Below are 17,065 nucleotides of genomic sequence, written 5' to 3' on the forward strand. Positions count from 1 at the left end.
ATTTAAAGATAATAATATGCCTTAAACCCCTTGATATACAGAACAATTACTTAGGTGCAACATCAGATAAAATAAGAGCGAATTCAAATGTCAGCGGTTCGGATAATCGAGATTTTACATTGCTGGCAACATTTGCTGATAATATTAACACCAGAAAAGAGCACGTTATTTTATAGTAAAAGCAAGATTACGTTTACTCAAACATCATACAACTTCTATTAAAATGTTTGAATAGAGAAGTCTATCGGAAACTTTCGCGTGAAAACATTTTTATAATTTCGATGATTGTGAAAGAAACAATCCTCAGCAGTTTTATCGACGCGTACACAGTGGCATTAGAAAGACAAACCGTATCCGACACGTGCTTGTATGTCAAGAGGTCGATGGAAATGATTTTTGTAATATTTACAATAAAATCTTAAACGCTATAAAATCACAGCAATGGTATAATGGTCGTATAATGGAGACGGGAGAAGAGAAATGGTAGTTGCGATCTCAGTATCCCGTGAACGGTGGCAAGGTGCAATAAAAGAAAACCCTGACCCCCGAAAATCCTACAACGCAATGCTGATCGTAAGTCGTTTATGATACGGTTGTCCTACCTGCCGGGTAGGTAGCACGGCAGACGGATTGGGAGGTCCACGACATTTTCGTTTTTATCGCGTTTGAAGAACGCCGCCTTCTGTTGGTTCGTCCACAATAAACATCCACGATTACAATCGCTTTGATAAACCATCACCGCCGAGAACCCGGACCGGCTTTTGTTCCTCTGTTTACAAGTTGCATTCTACCGGTGCATCCTCCGGCAGAACAACGGAAACGATTAATTCGTTTTATTGGAAACCGACCGACGGCCTTCGCAATCTTTTTCTCCTTGGCCTACCGTGGCTATAAAGCCTCTGCCAACAACCAAAATTTCCTTACGACGGTCAAGTACAGCTAATCCTAATGTTTTGACGTTTTTCGAAATTCCACCGCAAATATAAATTGATGGAATATTGTACAACTGACTGGCAATCTTCTTCCTCGTTTTCTGTCCTACTGTTTAAGCTCGAATCACTCTTATGGCCATTACACATGTGATAAATATTTAAATGTAGAAATAATTAATACATCTAATAGTGTAAACCATTAACGAATAATCAATGCTGCATGACATTTCAACAATTTAATATTTGATATATTTTTAGGAGGACCTTCAACTAAATTATTTACAGAAACTAATCTCAAAACATTCTCAATTAAACAAACAATTCTATAAGTCTAACTATTAAGTAACACTTGCAAACATAATATACAAGGTCTGTGCTTTCAATTAATTGTTTACAACTAATTTGTTTACAACTTAATTGTTTACAAATCTAGTCAAATATCTTGATTATCTTTCGTAGGAAGAGTGTTCGAACATTTCGGTGAATCTTTCTCTTCGATCATCAGGCTCATTCGATTATCATTTTCATTTTCGGGATGGTCTTTTCTAGGACTAGCGTTGTTGCTTGATCTTCCGGCGCTGATTACTATGTAGCTTCCGTCGTTTCGCTCGGTACCGTAGCTATCATAATTCTCTCTATGGAGTATAGCTTGCATGCCCGACGGATGCACCACGGGGCCACTTCTGCCGAACCATTCCTTGTCTCTCGCGCGATGCGAGCAATCCAGAAATGCGTTGCAATTCTAGAATTTTTCGAAAATCAAATCAAATCCATCGTTCGAGAAATAATCAAAATCCATATAAAAAATGACAAAAGGTCTAAATATATTGTCTTTTCGTCGTTATAAATCAATATGCTTAAAAAGTAGAGAAGAAACAAAAATTGTTTGGTTCTATTATGGAAATTGTTAAGGACGCAAATGTGTTAATTAATAGTAATAGAAATCGCGGTGTAAGGGGATAAACATCCATTCGAGTGTCGATCATAATTCATCGAAAGCGTGAATAGTACAGAAAATAGTATGAATTCTCAAGACAAGTGATCATTTTAATTTTACCACAAGATTATCCTCGATTCTCGATCCTCCGCATCTCTGCTGACCAGGAAACCAGCAACACTCGTTCGGTACGATTCGCGACACGATTTCCCCGTTCCCGGTGATCCTGTGAATTCTGGAGGCTCCAAGGATACCGCAGGATCTCGTCGAGATGGGAAACAGAACGGGAGGGGTCAGGTACGTCTTCGAATTGAACTGAAGGAAAAGAAAACTGATCAGAACAACGTTTGTTTTTTCGACTGTCGCATAGATATCCGTTTATTTTCTCGTTTACGATTCTTGTTTACGCTCGTTTCACTCGGATGGGACTCACACACACGCATACGCACACACGTGATCCTTGTTCGGACATTTTCTCACCGTCTCGTTCGAGGATGCAATCCTGTGTCCCCTGATTAGGAGACGATCGAGTCTGATCACTCCGATTTTCATTTTTAAGCTCAATAATACACCGGCAATACATTTATCAATGTACACACGACCGCACGAATAAAAACACGGTTCGTTCTGTGTTTTTCTCCGCCTGGCTCCATTTATCCTAACTCCGTCGGTCGTTATGCTACTTTGTTGTCGGAATTCCAGCGTGAATTCAAAGTTCGACATTCGAAATGGGATCAAACTGTTTTAAAGTCAAGGATCACTATCTGATATACAATTCGAGCTGTTTTAATAATTTAAACAGTTTCATTATTTTAGACAATTTAAAAAGTCGGATAAGTTGACGGTTCATCGGGTCTCGAAGGTCGAAACAGCGAATATTCGAACCCTGTTTTCCCGCAGAAACTCGATCACATCCGACGGAGTCGCTTTCGATACATCGTTCGAATTCGATACAATAAAACACGAGCCTTTAGAAGGACTTTTATCTTTTTTTTCTTTTCTTTTTTGTTTTTAACACCGACGTTGGCACTTGCAGAACTAAGAGGATGTACACAAGTATCTGTCGTCTCCTCCATCTCTCCTCATCACCTATCCGGTTTTCTCACCGATCCACCTACCGATTACAGTTAATAAGTCGCTAATAATTAGACAGAAAGTCGTTTACGTGTTTATATACGCATAGGTTCGCCACACTCGCGAACATTCGGCGCCATTTCCGTTTTCTCTATCACAATCTACACATTAACGTCGTTGCCAATAACGGGGCGCCGGGTATCAGGTCCTCGCAGACCCTATCACCGCCGTTTAAAACCCGTGAAACGTCCTGTAGTCCTATGTTACACAGTCTCCGTCATCAAGACAGACCGCAAAAAGTAACAAAATTAGTTAAAATTTTCAAGTAATCAACGCGCCGCTGCTCTCGTCGTAGGATTCGCAACTCCCGGCGGGTTTCTAACGATGAAATGTTCGTTGACGGCGTTGTCCTTGTTTCTGGATCGATGATCACGCGTATCGATCATTATACAAGTGTCTTCTCACAAAGGTATCGAACCAGTGCAAATTCGTTCGCACTTCCAGACAAGATAATAGAATATACGAAGGAAACAAATGTTTTGTAGATACGAATCTCGTTCGTTCTGTTTTAATTTTTTGGTTTACACATGATTCACGAGCCAGAATCGAAGGTAGCCGATGGTCGATCGTTTAATTGCAAACGGTTCTACGATAAAATGCGTTACGCTGTTTTTATCACAACTCGTCATCGACCGACGCGTCACGATAATAATCGTTCCTCTATAACTACATCGTTCAATTTCCTTCTTTCCGTGTTTTCTTTTTGTTGTTGTTTCGTTTAAAACAAATCACAGCATTATACATCATTACATGTTTCCCGGACGTACATTCGTCCAATAGAAGGTAAACGAATGTGCACACCTGTCGAAGGTGTTGCCTACGGACAATAATAATAATTATAAACCTCAACGTTTCATTCTTCCTAAATCGAACAGTGTTCAAGCTGTCTGCTCGACAGAACGTTGCGTCACGCTGAACAACATGATGCTCCTCGGGATCCTCGTGATTCATAGTTTCAATTAACGCGTTCTGTATTGGACACACTACGACGTCAAGAGATTTTCGCTTGTGTCGATGCACATCGATTTGTCGCATTGTACTATGACAATATCTAACACATTTCCAATATGAAGTTAGTCTCTGCATAAAGATCCACCCGGTTATTTACTTTTCGCAGGAAGTTTAGATTGTCAATCTATCCTTAATAGATACATAATTTCTTGAAAGAAAGTTCACATTGATAATCGTCAGAATAATTTTCAGAATTTTTTGAACATTGTTCGAGGAAACGAGGAGGACTGTGCAATTCAGCGTGAATCCTCGCCTCCGATCTGGAGCGATCGAGCGAACAGAACGAGGGAAGAAGAAGTTATGGTGTTCCTTAGAACGCGACAATACGTGTTACGCAAGCGCGACGGTGAACGTGAAATAAAAGCTTCGCTTTTGATTTGGTCCCATGATAGGTACAGGGTTAGCCGGCATGAATTACTCTGTTCAAGTCGATCAACGTGGCTCGCTAACGCCGACACGGGGATTCAGAACTCGATCATAAAAGTATAGTATATATATTCGTCGAAAATTCGTTTGCTCGTCCTCGATTTCGAACGGTGTGTGCTGGGATTAAAAAACGTCTTTTATCAAATCGATAAACGCGTGGAGTCGAACCGGTCACTCTCTTCTTTTTTTTTTGAAACTGTAGTTTGTAAACTCGAGTTTCGAAAGCCCTCGGAGTGTTCAGGAGTTTCGAGTACCTTTTTAAAAACTCTCTTTCTCTCGTTCGCATTTGAGTACCAAAATTGAACGTGCGTCGAATATAATGGAACGGAAGGCCTCCAACTTCCTCAACATCCTTCACACTAGAACTACCAATTAGGTCAAAAACAGAGCAATTGCAGATTTATTGCGATCTTTGAATCTGCGAAGTAAATCGTCCATTAATTTAGATATACAATTGATATTCGTTTGTTTAGATATATTGTGAATGCACGCAGAAATAAATTTTCTAATGAACGAAATGTTTGAGTCACTGAGAAAGTCTTTCTAATAGTAAAATTCTTGACTGCTTGATATTTCTAGTGTTGAAGAACGTAGCATGGATGAACCCCTTGCCTTAATATCAAGTTTATCTCAATGAGAAACTTATTCCGTTTGGCAAACCCATTTTCACTGGTTTCTCGCAAATATGAGAAAAAAGAAAACGGAGATTGTGATAAATAATCGCAGTACGGCGTTCAATAATTTCGGAGAAGGCAACAAGTTGATCCAGATGTTTAAAACGTGAATTATCTGGTGTAAGTAATTCGAAAAGATTCCGAATTTTCTATAAATCTGACAATGAATACACGATAAAACGGGTATATAAAAAATTCAATTAGCTACTCTTATCGTCTACGATTTCTGCTCGGAAATTCATCGATCCGTTTCGTCGCTTTACGCGCATTGATATTGTATAGAGATATTAAGATCGCGTATATTCCTGACGGGAGCTATCGTTCCTTGCTTAGGCGAGCGAGTTCTGAATACAAAGTACCGTGTAATCCCTTCGAATAAGGTTGTTTCCCAAAACCGGAAGGGTTGTTATTCGGCCCCTCGACTTCCTGCGTGCAGAATGTTTCATTGTTTTCACTTTTATTTATACGTTTCTCCGCGCGGCAATACGTGTCGTCTAAAATTCTACTATTTATGTACTTTGTCGCGCGATTTTCGTTCCTCCATTATTATAAGTATAATATATATATACTTTTTTTAAATGTATATATATATATATATATAATTTAACATATTTTGATAAACCATCGTCCGTACACTAGCTTTGTGTATCGTCGACGATACCTAACAACTTGATGGAAGATGTCGAACGAATTCTTTCATCGACACATTTTGATTATACTTTTCAATTAGACCGAGCAATCAACAGGTGTCCAAAATTCATCCCATTTCCGTTGAAAACAAGGATAAGGTGGGAGCTTTGAGGATTTTGGAATTTTCAAGATTAGCAGAATTCTCAAAGTTTCTACAATCATTTCATAATTGAATATCAGTCCCCAATATTTCGAATTCTTCAACTTGTTTATGTTTAGTTGCTCAAACTTAGATTTAAGATTAGCTATATCTTAGAATGAATTGTAGAATTCCCTTGGAAAATTCTGGGATCACGAGGACGGAGAATCTAACAAAATCTTGATTAGACTTTAACAGAATCTTGAATTTGTTTTCTGCGATTTTGCTGGTTGCTCGGCCAGCTTCTGACGTACGAGACGCTTGGATATCGTGCTGTTTTTGATTTTTCTGCGTTTCGCTCGACCGCGAATTCGGACTTTCCACGGTCGCCTGGAAGGCACAATCTCGGCGAGCATGGATCGCCGATACGTTTCGTACGCCATATGCAATATCTCCGAAGTCCGTTGCCCTTGTACAAGTCGAAGAAACGTTTATTGTTCTCGTATAAAATGAAAAGAGAAATCAACGAATCGCACTTTAGGAAGACGTCCATAGAGCGATTTGATCACCACGATTAACAAAACATGGACTGACTCAAGATGGAGTCTTCACCCTGTACAAAGTGTCGTCGGCGTCGAAGACGGTAATTTAATCCTAAATAAAAGCGGACGCTGTCAGGCGTCCTTGGCGAATCGCTAATCCCCTTCACGGACCATTTGAACTTTCTAAATTAAGATAATCTTGCAGAATCATACGTAATTATATTTAATGCTTTACCTATCGAGTGGCTAACTAATGGTATCTTAGAAATTAATGAAATTTAATCAAGAAATTAACGTGTGCGATACTAATTAATAAAACTTTCTTTTGCAAGTCCTATTGAAAATTCTTAAGGTTTCTCTAGAAACCTATTAATTCATTTGAATCGTATAAAGTTATAAACTGACGAATCGTTCCTCTTCTTTCCTTTTTCTAGAAACCACATTTTGAGGTGTTCTCGATGAAGCTATTTCAATCCAGGTAAATTCAAATACTAATGATGCAATTGAGTTAATACAATTATTTGCCATTCAATAAGTAAAGCGATAAGAAGAACTGGACCATTCTCAAATAATGAAAAATTCGTATAGAAAATCCTATCGGCAACAATAAGAATGGATCCATTCTCGCCAGTGTCTCTTGAGTTACAACAAACGGCCAAATCATTTGGAACTCGTATCTTTGGTAACCTCGCTTTTTTCGCTCGGTTTGCTTAACTCTAACAGCAGAAACGGACTATTGTAATCACGATCAACGGATCGTGAGTCGATGCGTAACACATTTGATTGTTTTACGACAAAGTACGATCGAAAGACTATCTAATTGTACACTAAACTATGTGTACAACTAGTCTCTTCATCGACCTCGTGTTACTTGTAGCATACACTTTATATACTTGGACGCAACGTTATAGTTGTTCGACACTTTGACTGCCAAATGAACAACCTCAGAGAACTCATAAAATCAAAGCAATTTTGAAACGGGAATAATAGAATTAATATCTATTTTACTGCGTAATTCTATAACCTTCTTAAACTTTGAAGATCTCAGCCTTCGGAACATTATATCAGTATAAAAACTAATTTTTAAACTCAACAAAAAATTCCTCGATGAAGCGGCAGTCAACCTGTTGAAGCTATTTCATAGACCTGTTTCCCAAAATCAGATATCACCTCGAATCGCAAAACGCAGGCATATTGATCGAGGGTGCTGACGATCCGTTCGGGAAACGTTGCGGCCCACGAAAGGGTTAAAGATCCGCTTAAATTTCGCTACCTATAGCGCCTACGTGAGGACTATGCCAACGAGGGGCGGCTGGCTGTCCGCAATACATGTTAATGGACGTCGGAGTGACGAGCTCGTTGCTCGACTCGTCAAAGTCCGCCTCCTCGTTCTCGTCGCTGTTAAAGCTCCTCACGGTTGTGGTTGCGGTCGTGGTGACCGCGGTTGTGGCCCCGGTGGCCTCGTGATTTGCCGATCCGGCCCCGTTTACGTCCGGCATTCGCTCGGTACTTACGCCGGGGCTCTCGTTGTCCGGCACTTCCACGTTGCCGCCGGTCTCGCCGCCCACCATGTTCACGAAAAATTCTGATCTTGAAAACCGGCCGATCTCCGTCGACCCGAACGCCTGGTGGAATCCGGGCAACGGCTGCTTGCTCACAGTCTTCTTCTTCGGCTCGAAACGCTCGCGACGAGGCTCCTTCTCGCGAAGACCGCTCGATTCCTGTTGACGGAAAGCGGTGTCAGAGATTGTTATGCAGACGTTCGAGATTGCTGTACAAGGTTCAGAAATTCCTGTTTCCTAAAAGTGCCGACTGTGATCATTCCGAGAATGATAGATTAAATGTTTACAATGTTGGAATGTCTACTACCGCATACTGGAGTGTTAGGACACCTAGCACCTTCAGATAAATGACATATTAATCCTGAAGTGAGACGATATTTTTGATGATTTCCCTGATTCATCTCACCGTGGTCGGCGTCAAGTTCTCCATTGAAATTCCATTGTTGATGGTGTTCGGCTCCCATCTAGGTCCCTCGTCGTCCCGTCGAGTCCTTGACGGTGTAGAGTCCACCATGGAGCCCACTGACGATTCAAGTAGTCTTGGCATCTGCAATCCAGAGTCAGAGATCTTAATATTTATAATATCGCTTCTTAAGAACATACAGGAGAAAGGAAGTAACCGAATTTTGAGGAGTTCATCGAGTGGTGCAAAACTCAATTTGATTTGACTACATTCGAGCATCTTAGTCGACTGTACCCTTTCTTCTGAGTTACTGTGAATGTCATGGACGCTTGTGTAGAATCACGCGCTGATTATAATTTAACCGATCTCTAAAGGAACGGAATCTTCTAAATAAATAGAGAAGAGACCTGATGCTCGGAGGACGAGTAGGACGCTCGCATATTCTCCACGTCGAGCTTGTTCGGCGCGTATGGCATTCGTGCTGATTCTTCAGTAAATCCGCAATGTCTACCGGAAAGGCGATCCCGTAGCAAGACAGTGTGCCGTGGTCCGCGAACTCCTATGTTTCGTGGCATGGTTGGTACATCTGAAACCGCAAAGAAAATTCAATATAATGGATTCTCGTATCCTTCCTTTTATTGAAGCGATTTAAGAATTCTTACGTGGCAAAACGTCGTGACAAAATTGACCCCATGGTCCGTGTCCGTGGGAGCTCGGACTCTGAACGTTCGGATGAAGAATCCCACTCATCTGAGATGGATGCGACCTGGGATGCTGATGCGATCCTCCGCCGTTCTAGAATGCACCAAATCATCAATCGATATATTCGCGAAAAGAACAGAATAGGCAAAGTAGCCGCATAGTTTAACCCTCGGATGGTCATAATAGTATCTATTGTATTGTAAGGCACTTGAAAATTAACCCTACTCGTTACTTTTTTCGGGCTGACATGATTGCTTCGTGGATATTTAAGCGTTAATTATATACGTTCAGTGTCTTACTAATTATTATATGAAATTAAATAAACACTAGCTAAGGGGCGTTAATTATGTCACCAGACGAGGGTTAACAGGGTACACAGAGTCTAGATTTCAAGCCTTACTTGATAGGGGTGCCATTTCTGGCCGTCGGTGAATTCACCGTACTCCTGGATATTTTCCTGTCGTCGAAGCTCTCTTTCCCGATTGACATCGGCAAAGTCAACGGGGTAGCTAGCTGTGGGAAAGCTGGGACCACAATTAGGACTACTGGTGGCCACGCTCGTTTGAGTCCTGATTGCAAGATCCTTGCACTTGTCTATAGCGCGCTGGTGCATCCCGACCGCGGCGGCGTGCGCCTGCTGTAGTCTGTCGATCGGTTCGCCGTACCAATCGGCCATTCGCGGCGAGTGGATCGGTTTTGGCCGAGATGTTGCCGATTGGAACCAGGACTCGGGTACCCGGTCGGAATCGACCGGCGGAGGCGGGTTGATCGGCAGATTGGAAGCAGAAACGCAGCCGAATCGGTGCTGGTGATCCAGGAAACCGGTCGAGCTAACTGGACCGGCTATCATGCCTGCTCGTGCGATCGCACTTTGGAGGATCGATCGTCTGGACAGCTCGCGGCTCTGCTCACGCATCGCCTTTCGCAGCCTGGCCTCTTTAGGGTTGTACACGTAATCTGCACAAGTAAATGGTTTCGATGTTAGTATAGACAAAAATGCCATGGTCACTTTCTAAAACGGGATATTTGTTCTCTGCAATTTCGTCGAGAATTTTGGTTATACGATCAGGTAATAAAGTTGGGAAACGAAATTTTGTTATTTCCATTGACATTTTACCCAATTGGGGTGTGTAAGAATTTAGGTATTCCTTTATAACTTAGCCACTATGTATTAACAATAAATATATATACGTATAATATGGTTACCAAGGAGCGTGTTTCACGGTACGTACAGTTGGTCGGCTACAGGGCGAGTGAGGCAAAACAAATGCACGAGCGGTTGTGCTTGCCTTCGCACGTCTTTCGATTGTTTCTACGTTCGTTAATCTATTCAAAAGTTCCCCTGTTCCTAAACCCATCAACAGAGTGTTTCCAGAAAAACTTTTTGCTAGCAAACTAAGTTTTCTATCGTCTCAGAAAAATTCAACACGTTTTGTACAGTTTTAAAGACTTTACTCAGTTTTAAAAGATGCTTAATATTTTCATGTACCTTAAAAATTCAAAGATGTAGAATATATTCTTTGTTGATCATAAGGGTTATGAACAGTGGCATAAAAAACATAGTACAGCATTGTCAAAGAAGAAATGTTAACGCGGCGAAGCAGATCCGATTGATTATGCGGGAGAGATTGGTTTGTTAACGAATTACACACGAAATTGTTTAAATTTGGTCTGTTTTTATCGCAGTGACGGGAGACTGTGCAAGTAAGTAGATAAGAGTCGCGAAACGCCATCCTTGAGACTTTAACATTGACTCTTCGTGTAATTCTGCTAATGGTTCGTTCGTATGAAAATAAACTGATTTCGACTAGAAGTAAACACATTCGGTTAATGGGGGGTTAAGTGAAAAATAGCTTCGTAAGGAAATACTAAAGCCACTAAGAAGCAATGAAACAAAATTCTTCGAATAAACATATCGAATTGCTTGCAATAATTGTTAGCAAACAATAGACTTTGTTATATCTGATGGCAACGAAATAGTTGCCGATGATTCACAGTCGAATAAGCCGACAATCGATGAGCCTCACAATTTTACGATCATCGTTTTTGAGTCATCGAGAATGTTTGATATGTCGTTAATACGTATATCACCGTTGGAAAAGGATTTTATAGCAGGCGATCTATAATTCTCATCGTCGCATCAAAACTGGACCCATGAAAACTGATTATAGCTCCGACACTTAAAAGTCATTTTCTATTTAACGGTCGTAAAATCCATTTAGTAGCGACACTTGCGGGTATCGCCCAGTAACAGTGTCACGGAAGTAGCAATAATCGTTACTATCATAACAAACTTGAAAGATTTCCGAAGCAAGAAGAACCATCAATAGGAGAACTTTCGTAAAGCTGGATCTTCCTCCCTCCGAGCTATGCCACCCTGGTTAGGTCCGTAATGATTTGCACGCAGGCGCAAAAGATCACTCACCCCTCGAGCATGCAACTCCTAAACCACTTATAGTTAATCGAATATCATGCATTCGGAAATATTTCGTGTTTCCAAATCATCGAGACTCGTTTAAACAAAGATGAAAGCAGGATATTTTCGTCATCTGGTTGTGAAAACTAATAGACTGAACATCTTCGTGGAAAATAAAAATTCAAATATTTTCAAAAACTGGAAAATAATCTAACAACATCCTTAAATTGTTCTGCATTTATCATTTTATACTTCACCTATTCACTCTTGCCAAAAAGATCTGTCGTTCGAGTGTTAACACTAAACCTGCCAAACCGATTATACATTTCTTGTTGTAAAGATTAAGATCTTCACAGGAAATTATTTAAATTTTCTCAATCCAAATTTATATTATAATAAAATAGCAAAAGATCTAAATGATTACAGTCCTTCCGTTAGAAAATAATATACGTTGGTTGCGTTTACGGCTCAATAGATTTAGTGTCAAAGTGCGTGGAACGCTCGGAAAACTCGGCATCGATCGAGGAAATCAATGAGACTGATGTCTTGACGATCTACCTGCGGAATAGCCGGGTGGCACAGGTCCGTTGTACCTTGGGTTGTTGTCGATCGCGGCGGCGATCGGCGCCGGCTCGTAGCCGTGGTATACAGGGCTCGGGTTATCGTAGCAAAAGTAGTGTTGCTGCTGATAAAAGTGGCCCCCAGCGGCGTACGCCTCGACGTAGTTGCAGCAGTCCATCTCTGCTCGAAAAGCGGGTCCTTATCGGTGGAACCGATGAGCCGCTTGCGCGCTCCGGGTCTGCTTATCAGCGGTTGGTTTTCGCGGGTAAATATCGAGGCGCGGGAGTTTCTCGAACGAAACTCTGTCTATCTCTCTATCTCCCTTTATCTTTCCCTCCCTCTCTCTCTTTATCTTTCTCTCTTTCTCGGCGTCTCCTAAAAATCGGTTCGGCCCGTTCCTGCGCGCTATCTCCGGAACAGTTTTATCAGCCCGTTGTTCTGTCGCCGAACAGAGAGTCGTTTCAGCGAGCAATGCATGGTGTGCGCGTCACCGAATCGAATTTACGTGGGAAGACCACGCACAGGGCGGGCGAGTCGTCGCGAGGAGGCGTTCGATCGGCCTCCTGCATTCCGTCGGGAAGACCCAGCGTTTGTAATTTGGTCGCGCGTGGCGTCATCGTCGTCCCCGGCGATGTTGTCCTTGTCCTCCTCGCCGTCATCGCCCCCGACGTCCTCACCTGGCCTAGCTCGACACCTGCACCCGACTAACTATAGCTCGGCCGATCGCGTCTCCAGGGCCACGAGGCGGCTCGCCGATCCCACGGTGCACACGATTCGACGTATCCGACCAGCCGCGTCATGGTAGCTGCACCGGGGACGAGAGATCGATGCTCGAAGCTTTTTCTCTTCCTCCAACCCTTCCCGCTCCCGTTTTACCTCCTCTAATCGGCTCGCCGGCTACGCACCCGCGGAACTCGCTCTCTCTCTCTCTCTCTCTCTCTCTTTCTCTCTTCCACTCTCGTTGTGTCTGTCTCTCTTTGTCCCTCGCCCTCTTTCCCTCTGTTTTCCCTCACTGTTCCTCCCACCGGGAGCTTCTTCGCTATCACATGTGCCAGACGGAGCTCACAAGTGTCCGCGATCTTTGGCGACTCTCGGTTAACCTTTGTCTTCCGGTGTCCTAAATTCAGACACTGAACCTCGTCGGTGTGGATTCATTATCCTTTGATTGCTTCAGTTGTACAGCGATCGATTGATCGATTTCCCTTCCCGATCTTTGCTAAATGATCTTTTCGCGGAACTTATGTTTGTCGAAGGTAATTGTCCTTTAATCGAATTTTAAAAGTGCCGAGCAATATGTTTTATCTTTAAATTGTTTGGTCTACTTCGCGGCTGGACTTCGACAATCTACAACTGGTTGGCGATCAAGATCGATGATACGAATTCGGCGATTGCTGGGCGGCAGCGTCTGGTGATCGATCGGCCACTGATGGTCAAGCCTCCGCTCCCGTGCACCGTTTACACCCCCGAGCTCGATCAAATTTATCGTTCCGAATTCACGGTGCAGTTTCCGACGCAGTATTCGTATTTTCCCTCTCTCCGGGATTCATATTCCCCTCTCTCCAACACCCGCCGCGCCGGGGGTAGCTCAATGGGAGGAAACGCCGCCACTTTTCCAACACTTCGATCAACCTCGACGACTGCCCCTTGGACAAGACTCTGACTGTTCAATCCCCTGCGTCCTCGCGAGTCCGTGTTTTTTCTTTTTACCGAATCTTCCGCAACGCTTGCTCCTCGAGAGACGAATTCAGTTTTCACGCTCCTTCACGCTCGGCCCCTGTCCGATACGCGACACTCAAACCCCCGACCGTGCTGATTTCTAAAAATTGAAGTGTTTACGCAGGGATCGATCCTTCGTTGTCCGAACAACTTTCGTCTGATAATTTATTCAACCGTCGATTGAGACGTGTCAATTTTCATCCGTGCGGTACACGATCTTTTATTTACAGCCTCTAGCTCGATACCAGAAAACGCGGTCACTCCACCGACAGAATGGGACCGGAAGGGTCTGGACCATCAATTCATCCCCTGCCCCCTGGCTACCTATTCTTCACGTGGTTCTTCAAGTTTCTCCCAAAATTGTTCATCAAATTGTTTTTCAAACTGATGTTCGCGACCATCTACTTTTGTCCATGGAATTCCTCACTGAACATGGAAAAATCTTCAATGTTTGATTAAAAAAAACTTTTGACACCCTCGATCTTCAGTGTTCATACCGATCAACACACCAGATTTACAGTTTCGATCTTCATGCAGCACCGTTCAACTCTGCACCCATAGACGACTTAACCGGAAGAACATCGAATGTGTTTATGCCGATCGACGCACGATTGCTAGTATCAATTTCCCGATTTAAACAAGATCGCGGATAGCAGTGTCCATACTGATCACGGTTTCGCAGAAATAGCTGCACCGGACGTGTTCGTCCTCGGCCAGGGTGTTCATATTTTCCCTCCGAGAGAGCCAGACCACGTCCCCTATTGTCTCCAGCTGGAATCAGGCTCGGCGGCGTACGGACGGGCGAATAGTAAGTGTCGGGTACTGGTCGGTGGTCTGTTTTCGGCCGCGGTCGGCACTGTTTACCGTCGCGAGATCCTCGTGTGTGCGCGCGCGTCCGTCGACCTATTTCCGCGGCGGTCTGACGGTATCTGCGGGTGAGAGAGAGGCGGAAGGTATGCGGCAGGTGAGGCAGCAGCAGCAGCAGGCTTTGCAGAAAGAGAGGAGAGGCGCGCGTGCCGCAAGCGGGAACCGCAGGCCGCGCACGGGTCGACCCGCGTTCCTTCCTCGCGGTGCACTCCGGTCGCACTGATTTTCGCGAGCGGCAGCACCGTGCACGTCCGCAAATTTACGGAGGCGAACGGTTTCGTCATCGACGAATCCGACGTCGCCGGCCCGACGCGCAACCGGAGGAAGGGTGGCAACGAGAGGGAGGATTGTTCCCCACCCTCGAGGACGAGGCGGAGGCGGATGAAGCGAAGGAGGATGAAGCTAAAGCAGAGGTGGAGGAGGAGGAGGAGGAGGAGGAGGAGGACGCAGCTACGAGGAGGCCAGACCGTTCCACCACCGCCGCGTCTCGGCCCTCTCCGCGAAATAAAGAAACCCTTCCGTCGTCTATCGATTCCGTCCGCCCGTGTTTCCTCCTTGATCCTACGCCGCGAATCTTTCCGTCAGATTGAACGAACCCTTGCCTTGCCTGCCTTGCCTTGGCCAGCTAGGCTGCTGCCACCGTCGACGAACACGGCGACGTGTGTGCGTCGGGACGATCGAACGGTGGACTCGTTTCGGAAGCTGATCGATGTACCGTGTTATTCTTGCCGCTCTCTCTGCTGCCTGCCGCTCTGCCTCTACCTTTCCCTCCACCGACGGCCCTTATCGATTACCCGGACAGAGTTCAAACCGAGCGCAGTTTCGACGATCCGGCTCGCCGACTTCCTTTCCCCGACACCCTGCACCATCGATTTTCCGTTTGATTTTACGGCCGGGCTTGCTCTCCGCAGATTTCGACGATCGTCTTTCGATCCGGTTGCCAGGCTGATGCTACGCAAAATTTCGACTGTTAGCTTTACTAGTGGAACTTTACTGGGTACCATTCATAGAGAAATTTTGGTCAGGGTGAAATGATCTTTTACGAGGCAAAGGTTTTGGAGTGATTTTTTGAAAATGAATGTAACAAGTTATGCATGCTTTAAAAAATAAATCGTAAAAAAGTAATCGTTTCGTTATAGTAAATAATATAAAAATACCAAATTTTGCAGAACGTAACAGTTTACTCAGGTTGGAATTGACTCTTGTTTTATGTTGAACGTAAAGTGATTGATTTGATAGATTGATTTTTGAAATATTAATGTAACGTGGTAACATTGTTTTAATCAGTGAATATCACTGAAGAGAGAGAATGTTTCAAATTTTTAGAAAATTGTAATAGCATCGGAATACCAAATTTTCTAAGGAAATGAAAAACGTTGAAAATCGTTTGGTACTGAATATTATTAATAGCGAAATGTATCACTTCGACCCGTGTGATATTAATAAAATTTGTTTAAAATATTCACCAGGAGTTAGAACAAGACAAGGGGTAAACATGTTCGTGGTCAGCCATGTATGCAAAATGTGCACATGGGATTCCTACAGGCTTGCAAGCTTTTTTAATAGGGAAGTATAGATTTTCTTAATCGCCATAGTTTTCCTGAATATTTCATTTTAAAAAGGATAGGTCGCGTATTAAAAATTCACAATAGCAATAAAAAATAATAAAGAAAAAAAATCGTACCCGAATTTAGAGCAGTTTATCGTCACAACGTGAACATAAGTCGATGGATAGGATGTTGTTAAACGCAGCGCGCGTTAGCATGCTGAAATCAACTCGGTTGAACAGTTTTACATTGCTCTGGTCTCAACGCTCAATTAGCTCCGAATCACTCTTTATGGAAAGACAGTAAATGGACTATGAAACTGGATGCATCTCATTCATCGAAAATCGTTCCATCCTACCTGCAAAATATTCAATGTTTAATAGTATATTACACCGGAATTAATGCTATTCGAAGATTCTTCTTATGGACAAGCTTTTTCATGCTTTATCTCAGTTCTATTTAAGTGGAAATTTTTCTCTATTCAGATCACCAATGTGATCAAGATATTGTTTAAATCACAGCTATGTTTCTAGAGAAAACTAGAAAAATAAAATAAGTAAATAAATATTTTCAAGTTAATCGAGACCTTTCTGCACACAATTATTAACATATTCGTTGTTGCACAACAGCCGCCGCTCGAAAATTACTATTTAATAAAAAGAAATTCCATTTTAGAAAACCTTCCCAAAATAAAGTATTCTCCGGGAAAAAGCACATTTTTCACCGGCAACACGCGATCCCCAAAAACGAAGGTATTTGTAATTCCCGTGCTAGACTGAGCTTACACGAATATAGTTTAAGATAATAGGAGAAGTTTGTCATTCAGGTGATTACACACTTGTGGAGCCGCTGAGCCAACAACCCTC

The 17,065-nt window shown here is 43.0% G+C and overlaps 1 protein-coding gene across 2 annotated transcripts; it reads right to left on the reverse strand.

The window, feature by feature from the left end:
- Nucleotides 1–2,231: 2,231 nt before the first annotated feature.
- On the reverse strand, nt 2,232–15,569 carry LOC144469015 (uncharacterized). 2 transcript variants are annotated; one of them, XM_078178862.1, is made up of 7 exons: nt 15,447–15,569; nt 12,067–14,350; nt 9,493–10,049; nt 9,053–9,185; nt 8,798–8,976; nt 8,394–8,534; nt 2,232–8,146 (listed from the first exon to the last, which is right to left on the reverse strand). In XM_078178862.1, exons 2-7 carry the CDS (start codon nt 12,245–12,247, stop codon nt 7,685–7,687), a joined length of 1,653 nt encoding a protein of 550 aa, XP_078034988.1. In that variant the 5' UTR covers nt 12,248–14,350; nt 15,447–15,569; the 3' UTR covers nt 2,232–7,684. The 2 variants fall into 2 exon arrangements, with proteins under 2 accessions (XP_078034988.1, XP_078034987.1); XM_078178861.1 differs by lacking the exon at nt 15,447–15,569 and having other exon boundaries at nt 12,067–14,854.
- Nucleotides 15,570–17,065: the final 1,496 nt, after the last annotated feature.

The sequence above is a fragment of the Augochlora pura genome, chromosome 4, assembly GCF_028453695.1.
Source record: "Augochlora pura isolate Apur16 chromosome 4, APUR_v2.2.1, whole genome shotgun sequence".
In the NCBI taxonomy this organism is placed as follows: Eukaryota; Metazoa; Arthropoda; class Insecta; order Hymenoptera; family Halictidae; genus Augochlora; species Augochlora pura.